Source organism: Coregonus clupeaformis, chromosome 34, assembly GCF_020615455.1.
Source record: "Coregonus clupeaformis isolate EN_2021a chromosome 34, ASM2061545v1, whole genome shotgun sequence".
Taxonomy (NCBI): Eukaryota; Metazoa; Chordata; class Actinopteri; order Salmoniformes; family Salmonidae; genus Coregonus; species Coregonus clupeaformis.
Window position 1 is genome coordinate 33,040,431 of NC_059225.1, and position 21,840 is coordinate 33,062,270.

General features: G+C 42.9%; 1 protein-coding gene across 5 annotated transcripts; it reads left to right on the plus strand.

Annotated features, from left to right (window-relative positions):
• Nucleotides 1-2,558: 2,558 nt before the first annotated feature.
• Nucleotides 2,559-20,834, plus strand: LOC121550030 (ubiquitin thioesterase otulin). 5 transcript variants are annotated; one of them, XM_041862094.1, is made up of 7 exons: nucleotides 2,559-2,691; nucleotides 14,477-14,730; nucleotides 17,233-17,338; nucleotides 17,450-17,593; nucleotides 17,903-18,034; nucleotides 18,761-19,030; nucleotides 19,787-20,834. In XM_041862094.1, the coding sequence occupies exons 2-7, from the start codon at nucleotides 14,564-14,566 to the stop codon at nucleotides 20,069-20,071; spliced, it is 1,104 nt and encodes a 367-aa protein (XP_041718028.1). In that variant the 5' UTR covers nucleotides 2,559-2,691; nucleotides 14,477-14,563; the 3' UTR covers nucleotides 20,072-20,834. The 5 variants fall into 5 exon arrangements, with proteins under 5 accessions (XP_041718028.1, XP_041718031.1, XP_041718029.1 ...); XM_041862097.1 differs by having other exon boundaries at nucleotides 18,767-19,030; XM_041862095.1 differs by having other exon boundaries at nucleotides 14,481-14,730.
• The last annotated feature ends 1,006 nt before the right edge of the window (nucleotides 20,835-21,840 follow it).

Here is a 21,840-nt window from a genome sequence, read left to right on the forward strand (position 1 = left end):
TGTTCCGGGATTCTTCAGATAGCATTGAGGAGTACACCACATCAGTCACTGGCTTCATCAATAAGTGCATCGATGACGTCCCCACAGTGACCGTACGTACATACCCCAACCAGAAGCCATGGATTACAGGCAACATCCGCTAAAGGGTAGAGCTGCTGCTTTCAAGGAGCGGGACTCTAACCCGGACGCTTATAAGAAATCCCGCTATGCCCTCCGACGAACCATCAAACAGGCAAAGAGTCAATACAGGACTAAGATTGAATCGTACTACACCGGCTCTGACGCTCGTCGGATGTGGCAGGGCTTGAAAACTATTACAGACTACAAAGGGAAGCACAGCCGTGAGCTGCCCAGTGACACAAGCCTAACAGACGAGTTAAACCAGTCAACTGAAGCATGCATTAGAGCACCAGCTGTTCCAGATGACTATGTGATCACGCTCTCCGTAGCCGATGTGAGTAAGACTTTTAAGCAGGTCAACATTCACAAGGCCGCAGGGCCAGACGGATTACCAGGACGTGTACTCCGAGCATGCGCTGACCAACTGGCAAGTGTCTTCACTGACATTTTCAACCTGTCCCTGACTGAGTCTGTAATACCAACATGTTTCAAGCAGATCACCATAGTCCCTGTGCCCAAGGACACTAAGATAACCTGCCTAAATGACTACCGAACCATAGCACTGACGTCTGTAGCCATGAAGTGCTTTGAAAGGCTGATCATGGCTCACATCAACACCATTATCCCAGAAACCCTAGACCCACTCCAATTTGCATACCGCCCCAACAGATCCACAGATGATGCTATCTCTATTGCACTCCACACTGCCCTTTCCCACCTGGACAAGAGGAACACCTACGTGAGAATGCTATTCATTGACTACAGCTCAGCGTTCAACACCATAATGTTGCTTAGTGGTTAAGAGCGTTGTGCCAGTAACCGAAAGGTGGCTGGTTCTAATCCCCGAGCCGACTAGGTAAAAAATCTGTCGATATGTCCTTGAGCAAGGCACTTAACCCTAATTGCTCCTGTATGTCGCTCTGGATAAGAGCGTCTGCTAAATGACTAAAATGTAAAATGTAAAATAGTGCCCTCAAAGCTCATCACTAAGCTAAGGATCCTGGGACTAAACACCTCCCTCTGCAACTGGATCAAGGACTTCCTGACGGGCCGCCCCCAGTTGGTAAGGGTAGGTAACTACACATCTGCCACACTGATCCTCAACATGGGGGCCCCTCATGGGTGCGTGCTCAGTCCCCTCCTGTACTCCCTGTTCACACATGACTGCATGGCCAGGCACGACTCCAACACCATCATTAAGTTTACCGATGACACAACAGTGGTAGGCCTGATCACCGACAACGATGAGACAGCCTATAGGGAGGAGGTCAGAGACCTGGCCGTGTGGTGCCAGAATAACAACTTCTCCCTCAATGTGACCAAGACAAATGAGATGATTGTGGACTACAGGAAAGAAAAGAGGACTGAGCATGCCCCCATTCTCATCGACGGGGCTATAGTGGAACAGGTTGAGAGCTTCAAGTTCCTTGGTATCCACATCACCAACGACCTATCATGGTCCAAACACACCAAGACAGTCTTGAAGAGGGCACAACAAAGCCTATTCCCCCTCAGGAGACTGAAAATATTTGGCATGGGTCCTCAGATCCTCAAAAAGTTCTACAGCTGCACCATCGAGATCATCCTGACTGGTTGCATCACCGCCTGGTATGGCAACTGCTCGGCCTCCGACCACAAGGCACTACAGAGGGTAGTGCGTACGGCCCAGTACATCACTGGGGCCAAGCTTCCTGCCATCCAGGACCTCTATACCAGAAAATTGTCAAAGACTCCAGCCACCCTAGTCATAGACTGTTCTCTCTGCTACCACACAGCAAGCGGTACCAGAGCGCCAAGTCTAGGTCCAAAAGGCTTCTCAACAGCTTCTACCCCCAAGCCATAAGACTCCTGAACAGCTAATCATGGCTACCCGTACTATTCGCACTGCCCCCCACCCCACCCCCACCCCATCTCTTTTTACGCTGCTGCTACTCTGTTAATTATTTATGCATAGTCACTTTAACTCTACCCAAATGTACATATTACCTCAACTACCTCAACGAGCCAGTGCCCCCCCACATTGACTCTGCAGGTACCCCCCTGTATATAGCCTTCCTACTGTTATTTTATTTAACTTCTGCTCTTTTTTTCTCAACACTTTTTTGTTGTTGTTGTTTTATTTTACTTTTTTATTTTAAAATAAATGCATTGTTGGTTAAGGGCTGTAAGTAATCATTTCACGGTAATGTCTACACCTGTTGTATTCGGCGCATGTGGCAAATCAAATTGTATTTGATTTGATTTGAAAATGTAATGCAAATGTCACTTAAATATGAACAAAAAACGAATCACTGTTAATGTTTAGACATTTATTATTCTTACATCATGAATAAATACAGGTTATTGACACTTTTCTACTGTTACGTGGGAGGCTTTTATTTTGACAATTTCCGAAATTCCATGAACCGGAAGTAGTTTTTAGTGTTGGTGAAGAAATGTTGGGCTTGCGCTGTCGGACACATCCTATGCACACAGCAGCACGAAGTTTATCAACTGGTGGCTATATAGCATTTTTGCAAGTGGGACACCTGTATAAAATATATTTTGGAAGCGTTAAAGTCAGCGTTGAAAGTAAGTAGACATGTCTCGAGTGTACGTTGAGCATGGATGTATATCCTTAGTATATGTGGTAACTGTGTCTTGGCTGCCAGGAATACAGTCTGAAACCTGAGTTGTCAAAGATTTAGAACTCTTAACTGTTGCGCGCGAAACATCTTGCGCCTGCAGCTACTTTGTCCTGAAGCGCATTGTAGCAAACTGTTACATCAGCATGCTAGCTTAGCTGTGCTAACTTGCGGTGTTACAAGGAAGGAACATAGGCTAACCTAACACTTGATCGTGACTCTCAGTTCAATTACATTACACATGTCATTGGACGAAGCAGTCTTCTGTAGGGAGGTGTTTTAAGAGCCGCGACGCTCGGTGTGAACATTAACACGCATCGCTTGCAACACATTTACATTTTAGTCATTTAGCAGACGCTCTTATCCAGAGCGACTTACAGTTACGGTTTTGGAATCATAAGGACATTATGATATCCCCGAGAAATAATTTCCAAAAAGTGAAATTGATACACACCTTTTATAGGGTTAGGGTTCCCACACCGCCATATTTCCATGTTACAGAACTTGTTTACGGAAAACAGAGTGGACTACCTGTACTAACTGTGTAAACAGAAGACCGACGCCACAAACATGTGGCCACTGAAAATGCTGTCGCCTGCAACTGTGTTAAGAGTGTACATTAAGTGTGTGTTTTGCATTTGTGACATTATTTTGATGTCATATGAAAGTAGAGGGATTTGTTTCTATACTGAACAAAAATGGTGACCACACCAGCCCAGGACCGCCACATCCGTCTTATTCACCTGCGGGATCGTCTGAGACCAGCCACCCCGACAGTTGATGAAACTGTGGGTTTGGACAACCGAAGAATTTCTGCACAAACAGTTAGAAACCGTCTCAAGGAAGCTCATCTGCGTGCTTCTTGACCTGACTGCAGTTTGGCTTGGTAACCGACTTCAGTTGGCACTGGCACGCTGGAGAAGTGTGCTTTTCAAGGATGAATCACGGTACCAGGCAGATGGTGTCATGTGGGTGAGCGGTTTGCTGAAGTCAACGTTTCCCCCCATGGTGGGGTTATGGTATGGGCAGGCATAAGCTGCGGGCAACCAACACAATTGCATTTTATCAATGGCAGTTTCAATGGACAGAGATACCGTAACAAAAACCTGAGGCCCATTGTTGTGCCATTCTTCAGCTGCCATCACCTCATGTTTCAGCATGATAATGCACGGCCCCAAGTCGCAAGGATCTGTACACAATTCCTGGAAGCTAAATGACCTAGTTCTTCAATGGCCTGCATTCTCAGCAGATGTCACCCATTGAGCATGTTTTGGGATGCTCTTGATCAACGTGTACGATAGCGTGTTCCAGTTCCCGCCAATATCCAGCAACTTCGCACAGCCATTGAAGAGGAGTGGTACAACATTCCACAGGCCGCAATTAACAGCCTGATCAACTCTATTGGAAGGAGATGTGTAGCACTGCATGAGGCAAATGGTCACACCAGCTACTGACTGGTTTTCTGACCCACACCTCTACCTTTTTTATGTTATCTGTGACCGACAGATGTATATCTGTATTCCCAGTCATGTGAAATCCATTATTTATTTCAATTGACTGATTTCCTTATGACCTGTAAAAGTCTTTGAAATTGTTTCATGTTGGTTTATATTTATATAGGGGAGACACATTGTTGCCCCTACTAGAATAGTCCCAGTAAGCAAAGTTACGATGAAAAGACGTTTAAAATACCTATTTTTCCATACGTTGAAGTTATGTTCAATTTAGGTTCTGAATGAAAGTTGAAAAGACGTCTAAATCAAGGCTGGTCCAGACCGGACAAAATCTGAACCAAACATAGACGTCTATGATTGGTTCAGATTTTTTGGTTCAGACCAAAAACCAACGTCCGTGGACGTGGAAATCCGGACTGCACCAAAAAAGACTTATGGACAGAACCAAAAAAATATGTATAGAAGGCGTTAGCGTCAGTCCGTGCTTACTGAGGTATAGCCTACAGTGTTGCCTGAAATATAATTTTAGGAATGCCCATCTGTGGTTGTCCTACCATTTGTGACCCACCGCCTTGATTCGATCTTATGTAGCAAAATTTGAAATTGTGTTTTTTACATTGGATAAAAGTAGAGACTCAGAGCTACAAAATGGTATATCATACACTGCAGTTGGGGAATTGTGATACAGTGAATTATAAGTTAAATAATCTGTCTGTAAACAATTGTTGGAAAAATTACTTGTGTCATGCACAAAGTAGATGTCCTAACCGACTTGCCAAAACTATAGTTTGTTAACAAGAAATTTGTGGAGTGGTTGAAAAACTAGTTAAAATGACTCCAACCTATGTGTATGTAAACTTCCGACTTCAACTGTATATCCTAATCTGACTTTGAAAGTGTGAAGATAAAAATATCGTATAAGTATTAGATGATGCTTACCCAGACACTTGTGTAAATTGATGGATCATGTGAAATAAATGCTATAACCCCCCCCAGTTGTGAGTAGCCTGATTTGTCCATTTGACTTTGACCTGTCCTGTTTTTAGGATATGTTGTTTGTTAACATGTCAGCTCGTTTATTTATTTTTTGATTGGGCAACATTTAGGTTAGGCTATTTGATCGTAGAAACCTAATGTAAATGGTTTCCGTCTCATTACATTGTCATACATTTTATCTCCAGCCTGTAAGCGACAGAAAAGGGCACAGTCTTTCTACCATATGCTATATCTGCTACATGATTTATGTTAGATTTGTTTTTTTGACAGAATATTGGTGGAGCGCTGCAGAGATGGCGAGGCATGCTGGGAATGGACAAGATAAATATTTTGCGTCCCTATCTTTGACAAAGTGAGCACTGCTTATCACAGGGCGGCATCAGCGCTCACCTAAAAAGGCCATATGCCACTGGTTGAGAGAAGTTGTCATTGTTTTTGGGCAGAATTATGTGAGGTTTTATGTGTTGGAGGTACATCTTGGTCAGTTTAACTCAGAAAATGACGCCCTCGTCAATCTGCCGCCATAGGCGGCTGCCTAATGAGCAGGCCGGCCCTGCTAGAACCGTACCGCAATTGAAAATCGATTCACGTTTAGATGGAGTATTTGGCTGTTTTGGCTTCCGGAGCCAATTCGCCCTTGGACTAAGGAGGAACATTAGGCTCCAATAATTTAGTCCAATAATGGGCTAACCTAGTCCTCAAACTCTAGGCTGCATTCTGCCTTCTCCCTACAGTTCTCAGCCATTAGCTTTGCCACCAACTGCCTCGTGCTACAATCCCGACGCTGTGTTTTTAAAGTTTAAATGTCAATCATCGCTTGTTACATGGCTTTCGAAGCAACATATGGCACTTTATTTTTGATCAGCGAGAAAGAATACTTCAAATAAAATATACTTACTGAAGCAGTTTTGCACAGATCCATACAGCTATGGGTGCCTCCATCCGACGAAACTACACATCCCGAGTTATGCGTGCACACAGGTGCTCGGAACATGCTAGATAGCAAATTAGCACAGGTGGTCGCCTCTTGTTTTCCGTAAACAAGCGCTGTAACGTGGAGATATTGCCGTGAGCGAACACTAACCCTATCAAGGTGTTGCTCAATTTAGCCTTTGTTTTTTAGGAAATTATTTATTGCTGATATGAAAGATAAGCTCCTTATGCTTCCAAAACCGTACCGCAAGTGATGCATGTTAATGTTCAGACCGAGCGCCAGGGATCTTAACAAAACTCCCCCGTACAGAAGACTCCTTCGTCCAATGACTCTTATGTGTAGTGTAATGGGACTGAGAGTCATCATGATCAAGGGCTAAGGCTAGCCCTTATCCTAACGATCTCATACTGTAGGCTACATTAATATTGGCATAGCAAATGATTACATTACACTACACTACAAAATCCTTACTGTTAAGATACAGAGTTTCTGTATTCTTATTAGCCCAGGCTAAAAAATATGGATATTTCTGCGCATGTGCAGGATCTTTTTTTTTTTTACGTAGCTGAGTGCCCACTCCGCTGCCTACATAGCTGCTGTGCTGAGTATTTGAATTCAAATGGATTTACCCTAATACACCCCTGGCGCGCAGTCCAGGTATTTCAATGCGTGCTCAAGCGCGCCCATTGTCACAACACTAGACACAACTGAGAGACCAGACGTGCTCAGGGCCGGCGTTATAGGCGGGCCTTAGGGGGCCTGGTCTGCCCTACCGTACCTCCTTGACCGTCCAGATAAAATATGAATCATTTATTTGACAGAGACGCGTGCCGACAAAGACTCATCAATCTCAGATAGAGCATCCGAGCAAGCGAAACAGCGCCCCGTGTCTCAGTATGACCATGTATCGGATGCTGTCTGGACAAAGAGTACGGCATGTCATACTATTTCTGGCCAGACAGCATCGGATACATAAGCTACATATACACTGAACAAAAATATAAACGCAACATTTTTACTAAGTTTCACTTCATATAAGGATATCAGTCAATTGAAATAAGTTAATTAGGCCCTAATCTATGGCTTTCACATGACTGGGAATACAGATATACATCTGTCGGTCACAGATAACATAAAAAAGGTAGAGGTGTGGGTCAGAAAACCAGTCAGTATCTGGTGTGACCATTTGCCTCATGCAGTGCTACACATCTCCTTCCAATAGAGTTGATCAGGCTGTTTATTGTGGCCTGTGGAACGTTGTCCCACTCTTCAATGGCTGTGCGAAGTTGCTGGATATTGGCGGGAACTGGAACGCGCCGTCATACACATCGATCCAGAGCATCCCAAACATGCTCAATGGGTGGTGACATGTCTGGTGAGTATGCAGGCCATGGAAGACCTGGGATATTTTTCAGCTTCCCGTAATTGTTTACAGATCCTTGCGACATGGGTCCATGCATTATCATGCTGAAACATGAGGTGATGGCAGTGGATGAATAGCACGACAGTGGGCCTCAGGATCTCGTCACGGTATCTCTGTGAATTCAAATTGCCATCCAATAAAATGCAATTGTGTTCGTTGTCCATAGCTTATGCCTGCCCATACCATAACCCCAATGCCACCATGGGGCACTCTGTTCACAACGTTGACATCAGCAAACCTGCTCACTCACACGAAGCCATACACGCTGTCTGCCATCTGCCCGGTACAGTTGAAACCGGGATTCATCCGTGAAGAGCACACTTCTCCAGAGTGCCAGTGGCCATCGACGGCGAGCATTTGCCCACTGAAATCAGTTACGACGCCAAATGGCAGTCAGGTCAAGACCCTGCTGAGGATGATGACCACGCAGATGAGCCTTCCCTGAGACCATTTCTGACAGTCTGGGCAGGAATTCTTCGGTTGTGCAAACCCACAGGTTCATCAGCTGTCCGGGTGTCTGGTCTCGGATGATCCCGCAGGTGACGAAGCCAGATGTGGAGGTCCTGGGCTGGGGTGGTTACACGTGGTCTGCGGTTGTGAGGCTTGTTGGACATACTGGCAAATTCTCTAAAACGACGGAGGGGGCTTATGGTAGAGAAATGAACAATGGATTCTCTGGAAACAGCTCTGGTGGACATTCTTGCAGTCAGCATGCGAATTGCACGCTCCCTCAACTTGAAATATCTGTGGCATTGTGTTGTGACAAGACTGCACATTTTAGTGGCCTTTTATTGTCCCCAACACAAGGTGCACCTGTGTAATGATCATGCTGTTTAATCCGTTTCTTGATATGCCACACCTGTCAGGTAGGTGGATTATCTTGGCAAAGGAAAAATGCTCACTAACAGGGATGTAAACAAATTTGTGCACAATTTTAGAGAAATAAGCCAGTGGGTGGACCTATGCCCTCCAAGGCCCACCTTGGCTGCACCCCTGCCCAGTCATGTGAAATCCATAGATTAGGATCTAATGAATTTAGTTCATATAAAGGAAATCAGTCAATTGAAATAACTTAGTAAAATCTTTCAAATTGTTCCATGTTGCGTTTATTTTTGTTCAGTAGAAAATGTTGACACAAGAAGGGGAGGGCTGTGTGGAGAAGATGCATGCACTCTAGAATGCATGCACTCAGCTATCAATAATGAGCTCAGCTGTCTCCCGCCAATTCTTGCGCATTCATTGTGTGAATTGTTTGCCCTTTGTTTATTTCTATTAATTCTCCATTACGTATGTCACCAGTAGGTCTAGTACAGTGCATTCGGAAAGTGTTCAGACCGCTTTACTTTTTCCACATTTTGTTATGTTACAGCCTTATTCTAAAATTGATTAAATTAGTTTTTTTCCCCTCCTCAAGCTACACACTACCCCATAATGACAAAGTGAAAACAGGTTTTTAGAAATGTGCGCAAATTTATAACAAATAAAATACAGATGCCTTATTTACATAAGTATTCAGACCCTTTCCTATGAGACTCGAAATTTAGCTCAGGTGCGTCCTTGATATTTCTACAACTTGATTGGAGTCCACCTGTGGTAAATTCAAAAAAAAATTGGACATGATTTGGAAAGGCACACACCTGTCTATATAGTGCATGTCAGAGCAAAAACCAAGCCATGAGGTCGAAGGAATTGTCTGTAGAGCTCCGAGACAGGATTGTGGCGAAGCACAGATCTGGGGAAGGGTACCAAAAACTTTCTGCAGCATTGAAGGTCCCCAAGAACACATTTGCCTCCAAATGGAAGAATGTTGGAACCACCAAGACTCTTCCTAGAGCTGGCCGCACGGGAGAAGGGCCTTGGTCAGGGAGGTGACCAAGAACCCGATGGTCACTTTGACAGAGCTCCAGAGTTTCTCTGTGGACATGGGAGAACCTTCCAGAAGGACAACCATCTCTGCAGGACTCCACCAATCAGGCTTTTATGGTAGAGTGGCCAGACGGAAGCCACTCCTCAGTAAAAGGCACATGACAGCCCTCTTGGAGTTTGCCAAAAGGCACCTAAAGGACTCAGACCATGAGAAACAAGATTCTCTGGTCTGATGAAACCAAGATTGAACTCTTTGGCCTGAATACCAAGCATCATGTCTGGAGGAAACCTGGCACCATCCCTACGGTGAAGCAGGGTGGTGGCCGCATCATGCTGTGGGGATGTTTTTCAGCGGCAGGGACTGGGAGACTAGTCAGGATCGAGGGAAAGATGAATGGAGCAAAGTACAGAGATCCTTGATGAAAACCTGTTTAGGACCTCAGATTGGGGTGAAGGTTCACCTTTCAACAGGACAACGACCCTAAGCACAAAGCCAAGACAACGTAAGAGTGGCTTCGAGACAAGTTTCTGAATGTCCTTGAGTTGCCCAGCCAGAGCCCGGACTTGAACCCGATTTGAACATCTCTGGAGAGACCTGAAAATAGCAGTGCAGCGACGCTGTCCATCCAACCTGACAGAGCTTGAGAGGATCTGCAGAGAAGAATGGGAGAGACTCTCCAAATACAGGTGTGCCAAGCTTGTAGCGTCATACACAAGAGAACTCGAGGCTGTAATCGCCACCAAAGGTGCTTCAACAAAGTACTGAGTAAAGGGTCTGAATACTTATGTAAATGTGATATTTCCGTTTTTTATATACATTTGCAAACATTTCAAAAACTAGTTTTTGCTTTGTCATTGTGGTGTATTGTGTGTAGATTGATGGGGGGGGGACGATTTAATCCATTTTAGAATAACGCTGTAACAAAATGTGGAAAAAGTCAAGGGGTCTGAACTACTTTCCGAATGCACTGTAAATGTACTGTTAATCCCAGTCATTTGGTTTATTTCATAACCATCATTTACAAGTTTTATTTAGAGTGCTCCATGTGAGCATACAGGAGGTCCCTTAAAGAACAAAAGTGTCCGCCTATAAAAACCAACTGATTCGTTCTTGCGCCAGCCCTGCATGTGCTCCAAACTAAGACGATGAAGAAATGGACAGAACTGGTAAATAGAATTGAATAAACCAAAGCTTCATCACAAGTATTACGCAGTTTGTGAGCTATCTAAACAATGTACGTTTCCACTATGAGAATGGTACATTTATGTAATATTATATTCAATGAATTAACAGAAATTAATGTAAACAAACTGTAGCAAAGGCTCTCATTTTCTTATACTTTTTATCTACAGGCTTTAGGGATCTGTCCCTTTAACTGCAGGCACCAATGAGCGCACCGCCAACCCGTTACCTAGCTGTTTTTATCAACATGGGTGTATTTACATACACTAGCGTTGCTTTCAATTGTATTTGGTTTGACAAAAACAGTATTTTTAAACAGACTACAAAGTGTAAATAGGATAATTTTGGTAAAGTCAGTCTCACCTAAAATGTAGTTTGGAACATCTGTGCGTCACAACAGGTAAATGAAGGTTGGGTTTTGATTTGAAGATGTCCATATGCCCACTAACATGGGGTGAACAACTGCGGTGATTGCTCTCTATCCAATAGTGTAGACACTGAGACAGACCTGCCCAGCAGCTCCAACTTTGTTTACATAAGACAACACGTTGCACATTTTTGTAACTTGAGAAATACTGCACCAAACACCTTAGTTAGATCTAAAACATCCTCTGCAAAAACGTCGACTCAAGAAATCTGTAATTAATTATCTTGGATGAATTCCTGGGATTTTGAGGAAAGTGTCTCATGGAGGACAAACATCATTAACCAAACGCAGAATCGGTCAGGAAACACACGTCCAAGACTGAAATCTCGTGTTTCTAATAAGCATCAGAAAAACGTGCCAATCAGACTTTTTTTGTGCAACCCAATTCAATTGAAAACAACACTAGTGTATGTAAATACACCCGCGTTGCTAAAAGCAGCTACCCTTTAAGTAAGTACCTGAGTACCTTTGAACTAAAAGACAGTGCCAAACAATCCATGCTCTTGAAGAAACTCTCCAGAATGTATCTCTTTTATTTTCTTTATCTGTGTGTCCAATATCCATTGTGAGTAACCTGCAATATTGTTTACATTTTCCTTTCATTTGTGTCAATCAATGTGCATTTAAAGATGCACTGTTGTAAATTGCGTTAGAATGTGTTGATGTATGGATAGTAATGTCGGATATGTATTGAAATTATCTAATTTATACATTTATGATTAATCTATTTTGTAAATGTATTTGGGAATTATGGGTTAAGAATGATAATTATGTCATGGAAATAATGGGTTTTATTATAATTATGGTTTGGCTACTGGCTCTGAGATTGTTGAAATGTTAATGACAAGGAATATTGGTATTATGTTTATATGATATACAATATGAAATATGCCGATGCAAATGTTTTTTTCTGATTTTATAAAATAAATTGTGCCCATATGGAATTGTTTGGGGAAAACAAATGGGCGCTAAACCTCTTTAAACCAGATCCTCAAGTCTCTCTCCTATCCTTGTCCTCTTACCAGAACACCTACAGCTTGTATCACGTTCTACCTCACCTAGTGCATTCTAAAATAGGCAACCTGCCTTAACATTAACATTCTAAAATTACTGGGGAAGTGCGGGTATTAACGGGGGCAAGTAGCTTAGTGGTTAAGAGCGTTGTCCCAGTAACCGAAAGGTCGCTGGTTCTAATCCCCGAGACGACTAGGTGAAAAAAAATCTGTCTGTGTCCTTGAGCAAGGCACTTAACCCTAATTGCTCCTGTAAGTCGCTCTGGATAAGAGCGTCTGCTAAATGACTAAAATGTAACTTTAATACTGAGTAGGCCTATACATTTTAACATTGACAAAGGGCAAACAATTGACACAATGGCTAGGTTTCCATCCAATTGGTGACAGATTTTCATGCGAATATTCTAAATTCCGCATAAAGAAAAGATGCACATTTTCCAATCAGTGGTGTTTGTTGAGAATAAAAATCGGTGCGTGATGACGTAATGCACAATACTTTTTCGCGTAAGTTTTCATGTCCTAAATAAAAATCTAAAGTTCAATGTGTTTCCATCGCATTTTCAACTCTACCAATAGTTTTGTCACACAAACTGTTGCGTTAAATAGCAAATGTGCCTACTCTGGTCTTGGTATGTGCACTCTAACCAACAGCTTGCAGATACGGTGCGGGTAGGCTAGTCTACATGATGAGATTATGGATAAAATATAATATTTGTCAAATGGCAGTCAAGCATCGATCATCATGTCACCAGAATAAAACCCTCGATATTTATTGGAAAGGAGCATCAAGCTGATCACAATGCCCTTTCACCACCCTGTGAAGTTCACAACGTTTTTCATCTGTAGCCTAATAAACTGCATGGTTTCCCGAGTCGTAGGGGGGGGACAACACACGATTTCATCGTCCACTTTAATTCGATATGATGGTTATTATATCAATATTTGCTCATAAAGGCGTTTCCACTGCCATTTCTCACACAATTAATTTTACCAACACAGAGGTCCCACCATATCGGAAGAACAAATTATCTGTCTGCATTTATAAAATTGTACCGAAACGTCCCGTTTCCATCACAGCTGTTATTTGACTTTACTCACATAAACTGCTGGATAGAAACGTAGTTAATGAATGCTCGAATTGTCGGGAGTCGGTGCCCATTCGTGGGGAGAGACATGCGTCTTTGCCATATAGCTCAATACCAGAAAGGAAGAGGCTACGCAAGAGGTTTACTCCATCCAAAAAGTAAGCCCACGAAGTGAGGAATTTTTGTATGAGGTCAATGAGTGTTGAATTTGGTCAACAAAAAATGTAATTTCTAATGTGCTACTGTGAGGCTTATTTTATCTAATAGAAGTTCCCATAATGGTTAGGTTGTTACAAATACACTGATTATAAGTGGACGCTCGTGGCATTTTGGCAACTTTGAAATAATATACTTTATATCGGAGTTGTGCATGTTGTCATAGAGAGAGGACTAATCATGGATATAACCCGTTTTAACATGGACATTGCCATTGAAGGCTTCCACCATTTTAAAGTAGTCAACTGGGTGGGGATGCCTATGAGTTAGGAGCAATCAGCCAATGAAGAAGGAACATTGAGGTGATCTGCATTTTAAAGTAGTCAATGGCGCTGCCCATGCTGTCACAGACGCTATAATGGTACAGATGCAAAGATGAGCCCTCTATCTATATGGCCTGTTGTTCAAACACGCATCTGCCTTCACATTGGCTTCCATTGTTAGAGTGGTCCGTATATCATAGTCCTTGTCAATGCTAACAAGTACAGTTTACTACAACAAAGCTGGGGTTTTTCAATCTCTTTTGTCACCACTAGGGGGCATCCAAAGACCATAAGTAATATCTGAGGCGTTTTAAAAAAAGGACTAATTTCAACAGAGATGCTATGATGTAATATGAAAAGGACGCTGTCCTACATTTCTTAAAAGTTGAGCAAAAAAGAAATACAGTCCTCCTCCAACTGAGGTTTCCTATATGACCGTGTATAAGTGTGTAATCATGTTCATCAATGCCATGACATTGATTTAATAGTGAACTGAGTTTGAGTGAAAGGAATGATGTGGTCTCGAGGAATAGCAATGCAGCATAGAACATGTTTACATTCTCACATTACTGTTCTCCTGGAAAAGCCTTTGAAATCTCTATGCCTTTTGCTTCTCACCATTATCTCGAGTGTAATTTGATCTATGTTCCATAATGTTTGCTGAGTCTTCTGGAGTTGAACATTCGAACACTACTTACATTATGGCTTGCCTGAGGCCAGACCGTACAAGAGGAATGTGGTGTGTAACGAAGACCATGACAGAAGAGGTTCTTCTCATGAAAAAAATCTCCTGGTGAAGTTTACGGTGTGATGCCTGCCTGTATACGGTGACGCCCAAACGCATGCTCTTTATCCACTCTTTTTTTCTCCAGTCAGAACTCCTATGAGGACGAGAAGGGAGATATCCAATGTGGATTGACTGAAGTCCCATCTTTGGAAGAACTGCCAGAAACAGAGGGATGAGGAGAAGGAAAAGGAGAAGGAAGAATGCTGCTGTGACAGAGGCCATGAGAGGGGAGGAGGACCCCAAAGAAGAGGCTCACCAGGGGTCCAGCGCCTTAGCTGATGTGAAGGTGTTACCAGTGAGGGAGGAAGATGGTCCAACTTTGGAGGATCTGGGAGATGGGTTTGTTAAAGTCCCTCTTTGTATTACCTTACAACTGACCGCAGATCTGTGTCGATGTCACATAATAGTGCCAAAATTGGTATATTTTTTAATTGTACATGTTAGTAATTACATTATCGTTAACTATCTTCCACTTAGTGAGGAAGACCTGTATCGAGGAGCTGAAGAGCTGTGGTCCTCTGTAGCTCAGCTGGTAGAGCACGGCGCTTGTAACGCCAGTGTAGTGGGTTCGATCCCCGGGACCACCCATACACAAAAATGTATGCACGCATGACTGTAAGTCGCTTTGGATAAAAGCATCTGCTTAAATGGCTTATTATTATTATTATTATTATTATTATTATTATTATTATTATTATAAGAGCTCCCCAAGGGGCCAGGTAAACATGCAGGACCGGAGGCACTGTTTGAAATCACACTTAAGTCACTTTCAGATAATGTAATTTTTTCCAGAAGTGTCTCCTTAAAGCGGGCAATCTGCAGTTGTTAGATCAATTGTTTTACTTATAAATGAATGATATCAACCCATAGATTTTTGAATAATATAACGATCACACCCCATCAGAAGCCAGGAAATATAAACTTGTTTAAATCCAATATTTGTAAACATTGTAAATGTAAATAAACCCACAAATAAAACAAGTATAGCCTCAACATGGTTAAAACGATATCATTGATGATCAGTCCTTGCATCCATAGCTCTGTCTATGAATTTACATTAAACAATTTTGGGGTGGGGTAAGGGGGGGTAGGATAAAGTAATCCTTCTACCCCCCCTTACCCCACCCCCAAAAAAATAAAAAAATAATATATGGTTGTCCCACTGGCTATCATAAGGTGAATGCACCAATTTGTAAGTCGCTCTGGATAAGAGCGTCTGCTAAATGACGAAAATGTAAATGTAAATTTCTCCAGATGACCTTGACAATTTATTGTTAAAACAAGAGGCCGCCTGGATCTTTAATTTAAAGACCCTTGCTCCCTTCGGTCTCAATGTAGAGCTTGATCTGAAGCCATTCTTGTGGTTGTGTTTTAGCTATCCATTGTAAATAATGTGTGTAGGCCTATGTAGCCAAATTGTATCTATGATCGTATGTTATCCATTCATGCTTTTTTATATGTTCTATTTAAAGCTGTAAATCAAGCCACAGCCGGCCATGATTACAGATACCGGTGTGTCCCTTCGGAGAGTATTCACACCCCTAGACTTTCTCCACATTTTGTTACATTACAGCCTTATTCTAAAATGGATTAAATAAATAAAAATCCTCAGCAATCTACACACAATACCCCATAATGACAAAGCAAGACAGGTTTTTAGAAATTTTTGCAAATGTATAAGTAATTGAGCTCCGGTGCATCCTGTTTCCATTGATCATCCTTGAGATGTTTCTACAACTTGTTTGGAGTCCACCTGTGGTAAGTTCAATTCATTGGACATGATTTGGAAAGGCACACACCTGTCTATATAAGGCCCCACAGTTGACAGTGCATGTCAGAGCAAAAACCAAGCTATGAGGTCGAAGGAATTGTCCGTAGAGCTCCGAAACAGGATTGTGTCAAGGCACAGATCTGGGGAAGGGTAACAAAAAATGTCTGCAGCATTGAAGGTCCCCAAGAACACAGTGGCCTCCCATCATTCTTAAATGGAAGAAGTTTGGAACCACCAAGACTCTTCCTAGAGCTGGCCGCCCGGCCAAACTGAGCAATCGGGGGAGAAGGGCCTTGGTCAGGGAGGTGACCAAGAACCTGATGGTCAGAGCTCTAGAGTTCCTCTGTGGAGATCTCTACAGCACTCCACCAATCAGACCTTTAGGGTAGAGTGGCCAGACGGAAGCCACTCAGTAAAAGGCATATGACAGCCCACTTGGAGTTTGCCAAAAGGCACCTAAAGACTCTGACCATGAGAAACAAGATTCTCTGGTCTGATGAAACCAAGATTGAACTCTTTGGCCTGAATGCCAAGCGTCACGTCTGGAGGAAACTTGGCACCATCCCTACGGTGAAGCATGGTGGTGGCAGCATCATGCTGTTGGGATGTTTTTCAGCGGCAGGGACTTGGGGACTAGTCAGGATTGAGGCAAATATGAACGGAGCAAAGTACAGAGATATCCTTGATGAAAACCTGCTCCAGAGCTCTCAGGAACTCAATTTTAGAATAAGGCTGTAACCTAACAAAATGTGGAAAAGGTCAAGGTCTGAATACTTTCCGAATGCGCTGTAATCTAGTGACCCGCAGTGTTTGTCATTATACCCTGATGAAGACTGCTTGGCTGTCTAAACGTTGGTTATACAATTATTACATCTGAGCTCCTAGAGTGTGCGGCTCTCCTTTTTCTTTTTCATACATGTCTCCAGGCCCATCCCTCAGTTTTTTACCAAAAAAGAGGCAGTGTGCCATCTTATTGTTTCAACTGCAGATTGGCCTTTTAAATGGTATACCACAAAATATTTTGATACAATACTAGTTTGCACCTTCTCACTTTCTTCTCCATATCTCAGTCCAAAGGTTGAGGACAGATGCAGTCTGGAGCCGACGATGGATATTCTGTCCTACAGTGAGAATGAGTGGAAGGGAAACACTACCAAAAGTACCCTTATTAGAAAGGTCAGTTGATTAGCCAGTTATGATCTTATATTTTAAAATAAATATTTAGGACAAACTTATACATCATTCATGATTCACCTAGATCCCTCTTCCTGTGTGGTCTGGTCCCAGGGTTACACTGAGCTGTCTCAGAGGTTTGGGAGGCTGAGACGGGTGAGAGGAGATAACTATTGTGCCCTCCGAGCCACTCTGTTCCAGGTGCTCTCCACCAGCACCCAACTGCCTGTCTGGCTGCAGGTCAAACACATCTCCATGGTACACCATGCTTGCGTAACTAAACCTGACACTTATATAAGCCATTAGCCCTTGTACTGTCTGTATATTCAGTGGAAGTCCAAGTATACAGTCGAGTGGACATTAGCTGATGGTCAGTGTGGCATGCCTTTAGCCTTATTGTATTAAAGCTTGGTCTTATTCATTAGTGCACACCGTAGCAAAACATTTTGCAACCGAAAACTAAAATGAGCAAAAAAATGTGTGGACAAGTTTAGGTTTTTCTCTCCCTCTTTCAGTCAGTTTTCTTCTGTTTGTTGCATAATGAATATGACCCTGTTTCTTCTCCAGTGGCCAGAGGAGCTGGAGGCACAGGAGGGGCTGATTGGCCACTGGATGTTCCCCTCGGAGTGCAGACAGGGGGACAGGAGTGAAGACGCCGTCCAACAGCTCAAACGCTACATGGAACTCCTCCAGAACAGGGTACCGCCCATGTCTTCCTTCCCCAGCCATATGTACTGTACGCTCTAGTTTAAACACTCAAACACCAATGTCTTTTCTCAGATTGTCAATGGAGACGTTGCTGATTCCCAATCCTTATGGCAGTAATTATGGCAATATAGAAGAGGGTTTTAATGGCAGTTTCAGGATAGTTTATGGTATACTGTAACAACTGTACCTTCCCTTGTGGATTGCTGTGTCTTATTGAACCAGTCTGATTTGAAACAGGAGATAGGATAGATGGACCCTCAGTCTAAAGGAAAAAGTTTAATACATCTGTGTGACGTAGACTTGGGGAAAATGGTGCACACTGTCACCTTTTGTATTGTGGAGAAAACTGACAGACACTGAAGTCATTTACATTTTAGTCATTTAGCAGACGCTCTTATCCAGAGCGACTTACAGTTAGTGAGTGCATACTTTTTTCATACTGGCCCCCCGTGGGAATCGAACCCACAACCCTGGCGTTGCAAGCGCCATGCTCTACCAACTGAGCTATAGGAGGGACTTGCAGTCATGAATTGCAGTTGCGAAAAGAGCAAACGTCGAATATCCAATATGTTTTACACTCCTACTAATGATGACAGTAAGTGCGTGCGTGTGTGAATTTCTGTCAAGAAAATAGCAATAATTCAATATACGTGCTGTGTATTAGTTCCACCCATGGTAATGTGTGGTATGTGGCATGTCTGTGTGTGTTTTGCCCAGTGGCAGGCGGCGGTGGGCTGCTCCAGCGCGGAGCAGAGACAGCGGCTGTGTGAGCTTGTGTTCCAGGGAGGGGAGGAAGAGCTGGGCCTGCTGGAGGCCCTGAAGCTCCTCATGCTGGGCCGGGCCTCGGAGCTCCATACCACCATGCAAGCGGGAGGGGACGTGCCGGTCTTTTGCTGGCTGCTCTATGCACGCGACTCTTCCGACTGCCCACGCACATTCCTCTCCAACCACCTGAGTCAAGTGGGTTTCAGCGGGGGTCTAGAGCAGGTGAGCACTGAAGTTGCCCCTAGATGCTGATTTTGGGTCAGTTTAGCATTTTCCCCACTAATGGTTAAGGTTAGGATTGGGAGAGGGGAAGATAATCCTGGATCTTTTCCTAGGTGAGCCTTCACCCCAGAGCTGTGAACGTATGAATATAGAATACACATTCATGGTTCCCTGTTCAAATGAACATGCGTTCATATTTCTGTGTGTATACTGTATACACACCAAAGCACTCTTTCTAATATGGCTTTTATAGGCATCAATTAAATGTCTCAATTTCATTAGTAACACTTTCCTGGCATGCTCAGAGCCTTTAGTTAATTAAATGGTGGTAAACCACAAACACAAGAGGATACGGTAGGATGGGTGTGCAGCTTTCCCACAAACCAAAGCCTAACATGCATACAGTTACACTGCACCATCTGTTCTTCTGGCCCTCAACAGCAAGCAGTTCAGTCTAAGCCTCTGGGTCTGTCTGAATTGTTCAGTGACCTTCTTGGGAAGGTCTTAAGCCAGAGCACAACATTAATTTGAGTTTGAAGGTTATTAGCATTAATGACAGTGGTGTATTACACAGCAGTACTTTTAAGAGGTTTCTACTGATAAAAGCTCATTTTCAAAGTCCTCGAACAATGGATACTGATCAACGCAAACACTCACATTTAACTCTTAATACCCAGTTTTTAAATACAGTAAATGGAACAGTGTGTAATAATGATGTTTTAAAGCATCAACTCCCTATCTCATTGGTTCCTTCAGGTGGAGATGTTTCTGCTGGGATATGCCTTGCAGTGCACCATCCAGGTCTACAGGCTGTACATGGCAGACACAGAGGAGTTTATCACCTATTATCCTGATGACCATAAGGAAGACTGGCCCTGTGTGTGTCTGGTCACAGAGGATGACCGCCACTACAACGTCCCAGTGGGCCAGCCCAATGGACTCCAGGTCACAGAAGACCACACTGCTATCCCAGAGGACCTCCCTGCAGACTGTTTGGACTCCAAGTCCCAGAAGACCTCACTGCAGGCTGATTGCCACTGAAGAAAAAGCTCATGGCATGCACACAGGGCCATAATGTCAGTAGGCAAGAGTCTGTTCACCCAGTCAACTCCTCAGGTTGACTGGAAGAACAGACTCTTGCCTATTGACAGTATGGCCCCGTTTACACTTGAATCCCAGCCCTAGTCAACCTGTCACGCTATAGTGTAGGTCACTATACAGCTGACAATGTCGCTTTTAAAGGGCTGGGACGTTAGCAGAGATCGCTTTAATGATAAATGCCACTCTATAATGTGGCTTGCTTGCGTTGAATTCCGGCCCATAACTGATGAGTGAATATATATCAGATCACAGGCTTTGCACAATACCATCACGATGCATTTTAATATCAGGTGTAAATTGTGTCTGTCAGATGTCCACTTGCATGAGAGATGGACACTAAAACATCCTGCAAAAGGTGACAGCAGAGCAAACTACAGTAAGCAGAGGGTGATTCCTCACAGCACATCATTTAAAATAGAACAGATGACTACTACTTCATGTTGTGTTTGACATTGTTTGATACAAACCATTTTGATACCACTATTTGGGACTCCCAAACATTTATTTGCTATGTGACAATATATTTGATGTAAAACGTGATATACACAATTATTGCATTTTGAGACAATCGTAAGGATAGCACTAGCAATAATGTATTTGAAGATGTGCTTAAACTAGAGTACAGTCGGGAGGAGATTGTTTGTTTGATCATTTATTGTCCCTGTGCTTGGTCTCTGCTTTTCTCATTATACTCTTGACTGAAGGTGTGATCTTTTTTCGTTATGTAACATGTTGCCTTTAACCAAGGTGCTCTTGGAGAAAAACGTTGTGCCAATGTTGTTGCAACATCAAGATACTGGCAACCGTTTCCTGGTTCATTGTCAAACCACCAGCCTCAGTTGGGTTCTAGATATGAAGCCTGGCCTTAAGTCTTTTTTGCACAATAGGGTTGAATATTGGCAATTGCTGCCTAGAGACCATTTAGCAAGAAAATATAAAGGGAACACTGATTATACCACTTGGGTAGTAAATGCTTTTCTGCAGTGTTCAATTTGTGCAGAGATCTATATTTTCTACAATTCTCAGTACGTGTCAATGTTTCAATAGTCAGATAAAAATAATAGGAATGTATTTGCCAGATAAGATGCCTTTACAATATGTACATCAAACTATGCTAAGAAAATACCTATACTTGTCAAAATAAAATGACAGTACAGATTCCCAGACTGCATTAAAAGTGCACAAGCATAATGATGTAATTGTAAATAGTCACAATACCAGAAATTTGACTTCTATACCACACAAAAAGCAGGGAGGACTGATTTTAACCAGTTTTTTTGTTTTGAAAAACCAAATGTGATGTTCTGAACCACACCAGGAGACCACTTTTTAGGTCTGGGAAAAATCTAAGAAATGTAGATTTGAGTAGTGTAATACCCTGTAGTTCAAGTGCATATGCACCTAGCACTGTTTTTTTTAGTAGCAGTGTTTTCTGTAACGCACGTGATGAAGTTCGCAAAACAAATGTCCACTGGATTGAAGCAAAGAATCATTCTGCCAGGTAGGCATAGGCTACTTTGTACTTAACTTTTAATTGTACTTAAGGCCTAGATTCAATCAGATCAAGAGTTAACCGGCGATGTCAGTGGAACTGCAGTTGGAGCATCATATCGGTGAGAAGCTGCTCTTGTAATCATTGACACAAGAAACATTCGCCCACACATGCATTACAAGTTCAGAATGAGAAAGTGTTAGGCTATATAGAAATA

What these genes read in the sequence shown, in the direction of transcription:
- LOC121550030 (XM_041862094.1), top strand. Translation starts at nt 14,564, where the DNA reads ATGAGGAGAAGGAAAAGGAGAAGGAAGAATGCTGCTGTGACAGAGGCC. An exon ending in TTGGAGGATCTGGGAGATGG is followed by an intron (nt 14,731 to 17,232) that starts GTTTGTTAAAGT and finishes TCCATATCTCAG; the next exon opens with TCCAAAGGTTGAGGACAGAT. An exon ending in AAAGTACCCTTATTAGAAAG is followed by an intron (nt 17,339 to 17,449) that starts GTCAGTTGATTA and finishes GTCTGGTCCCAG; the next exon opens with GGTTACACTGAGCTGTCTCA.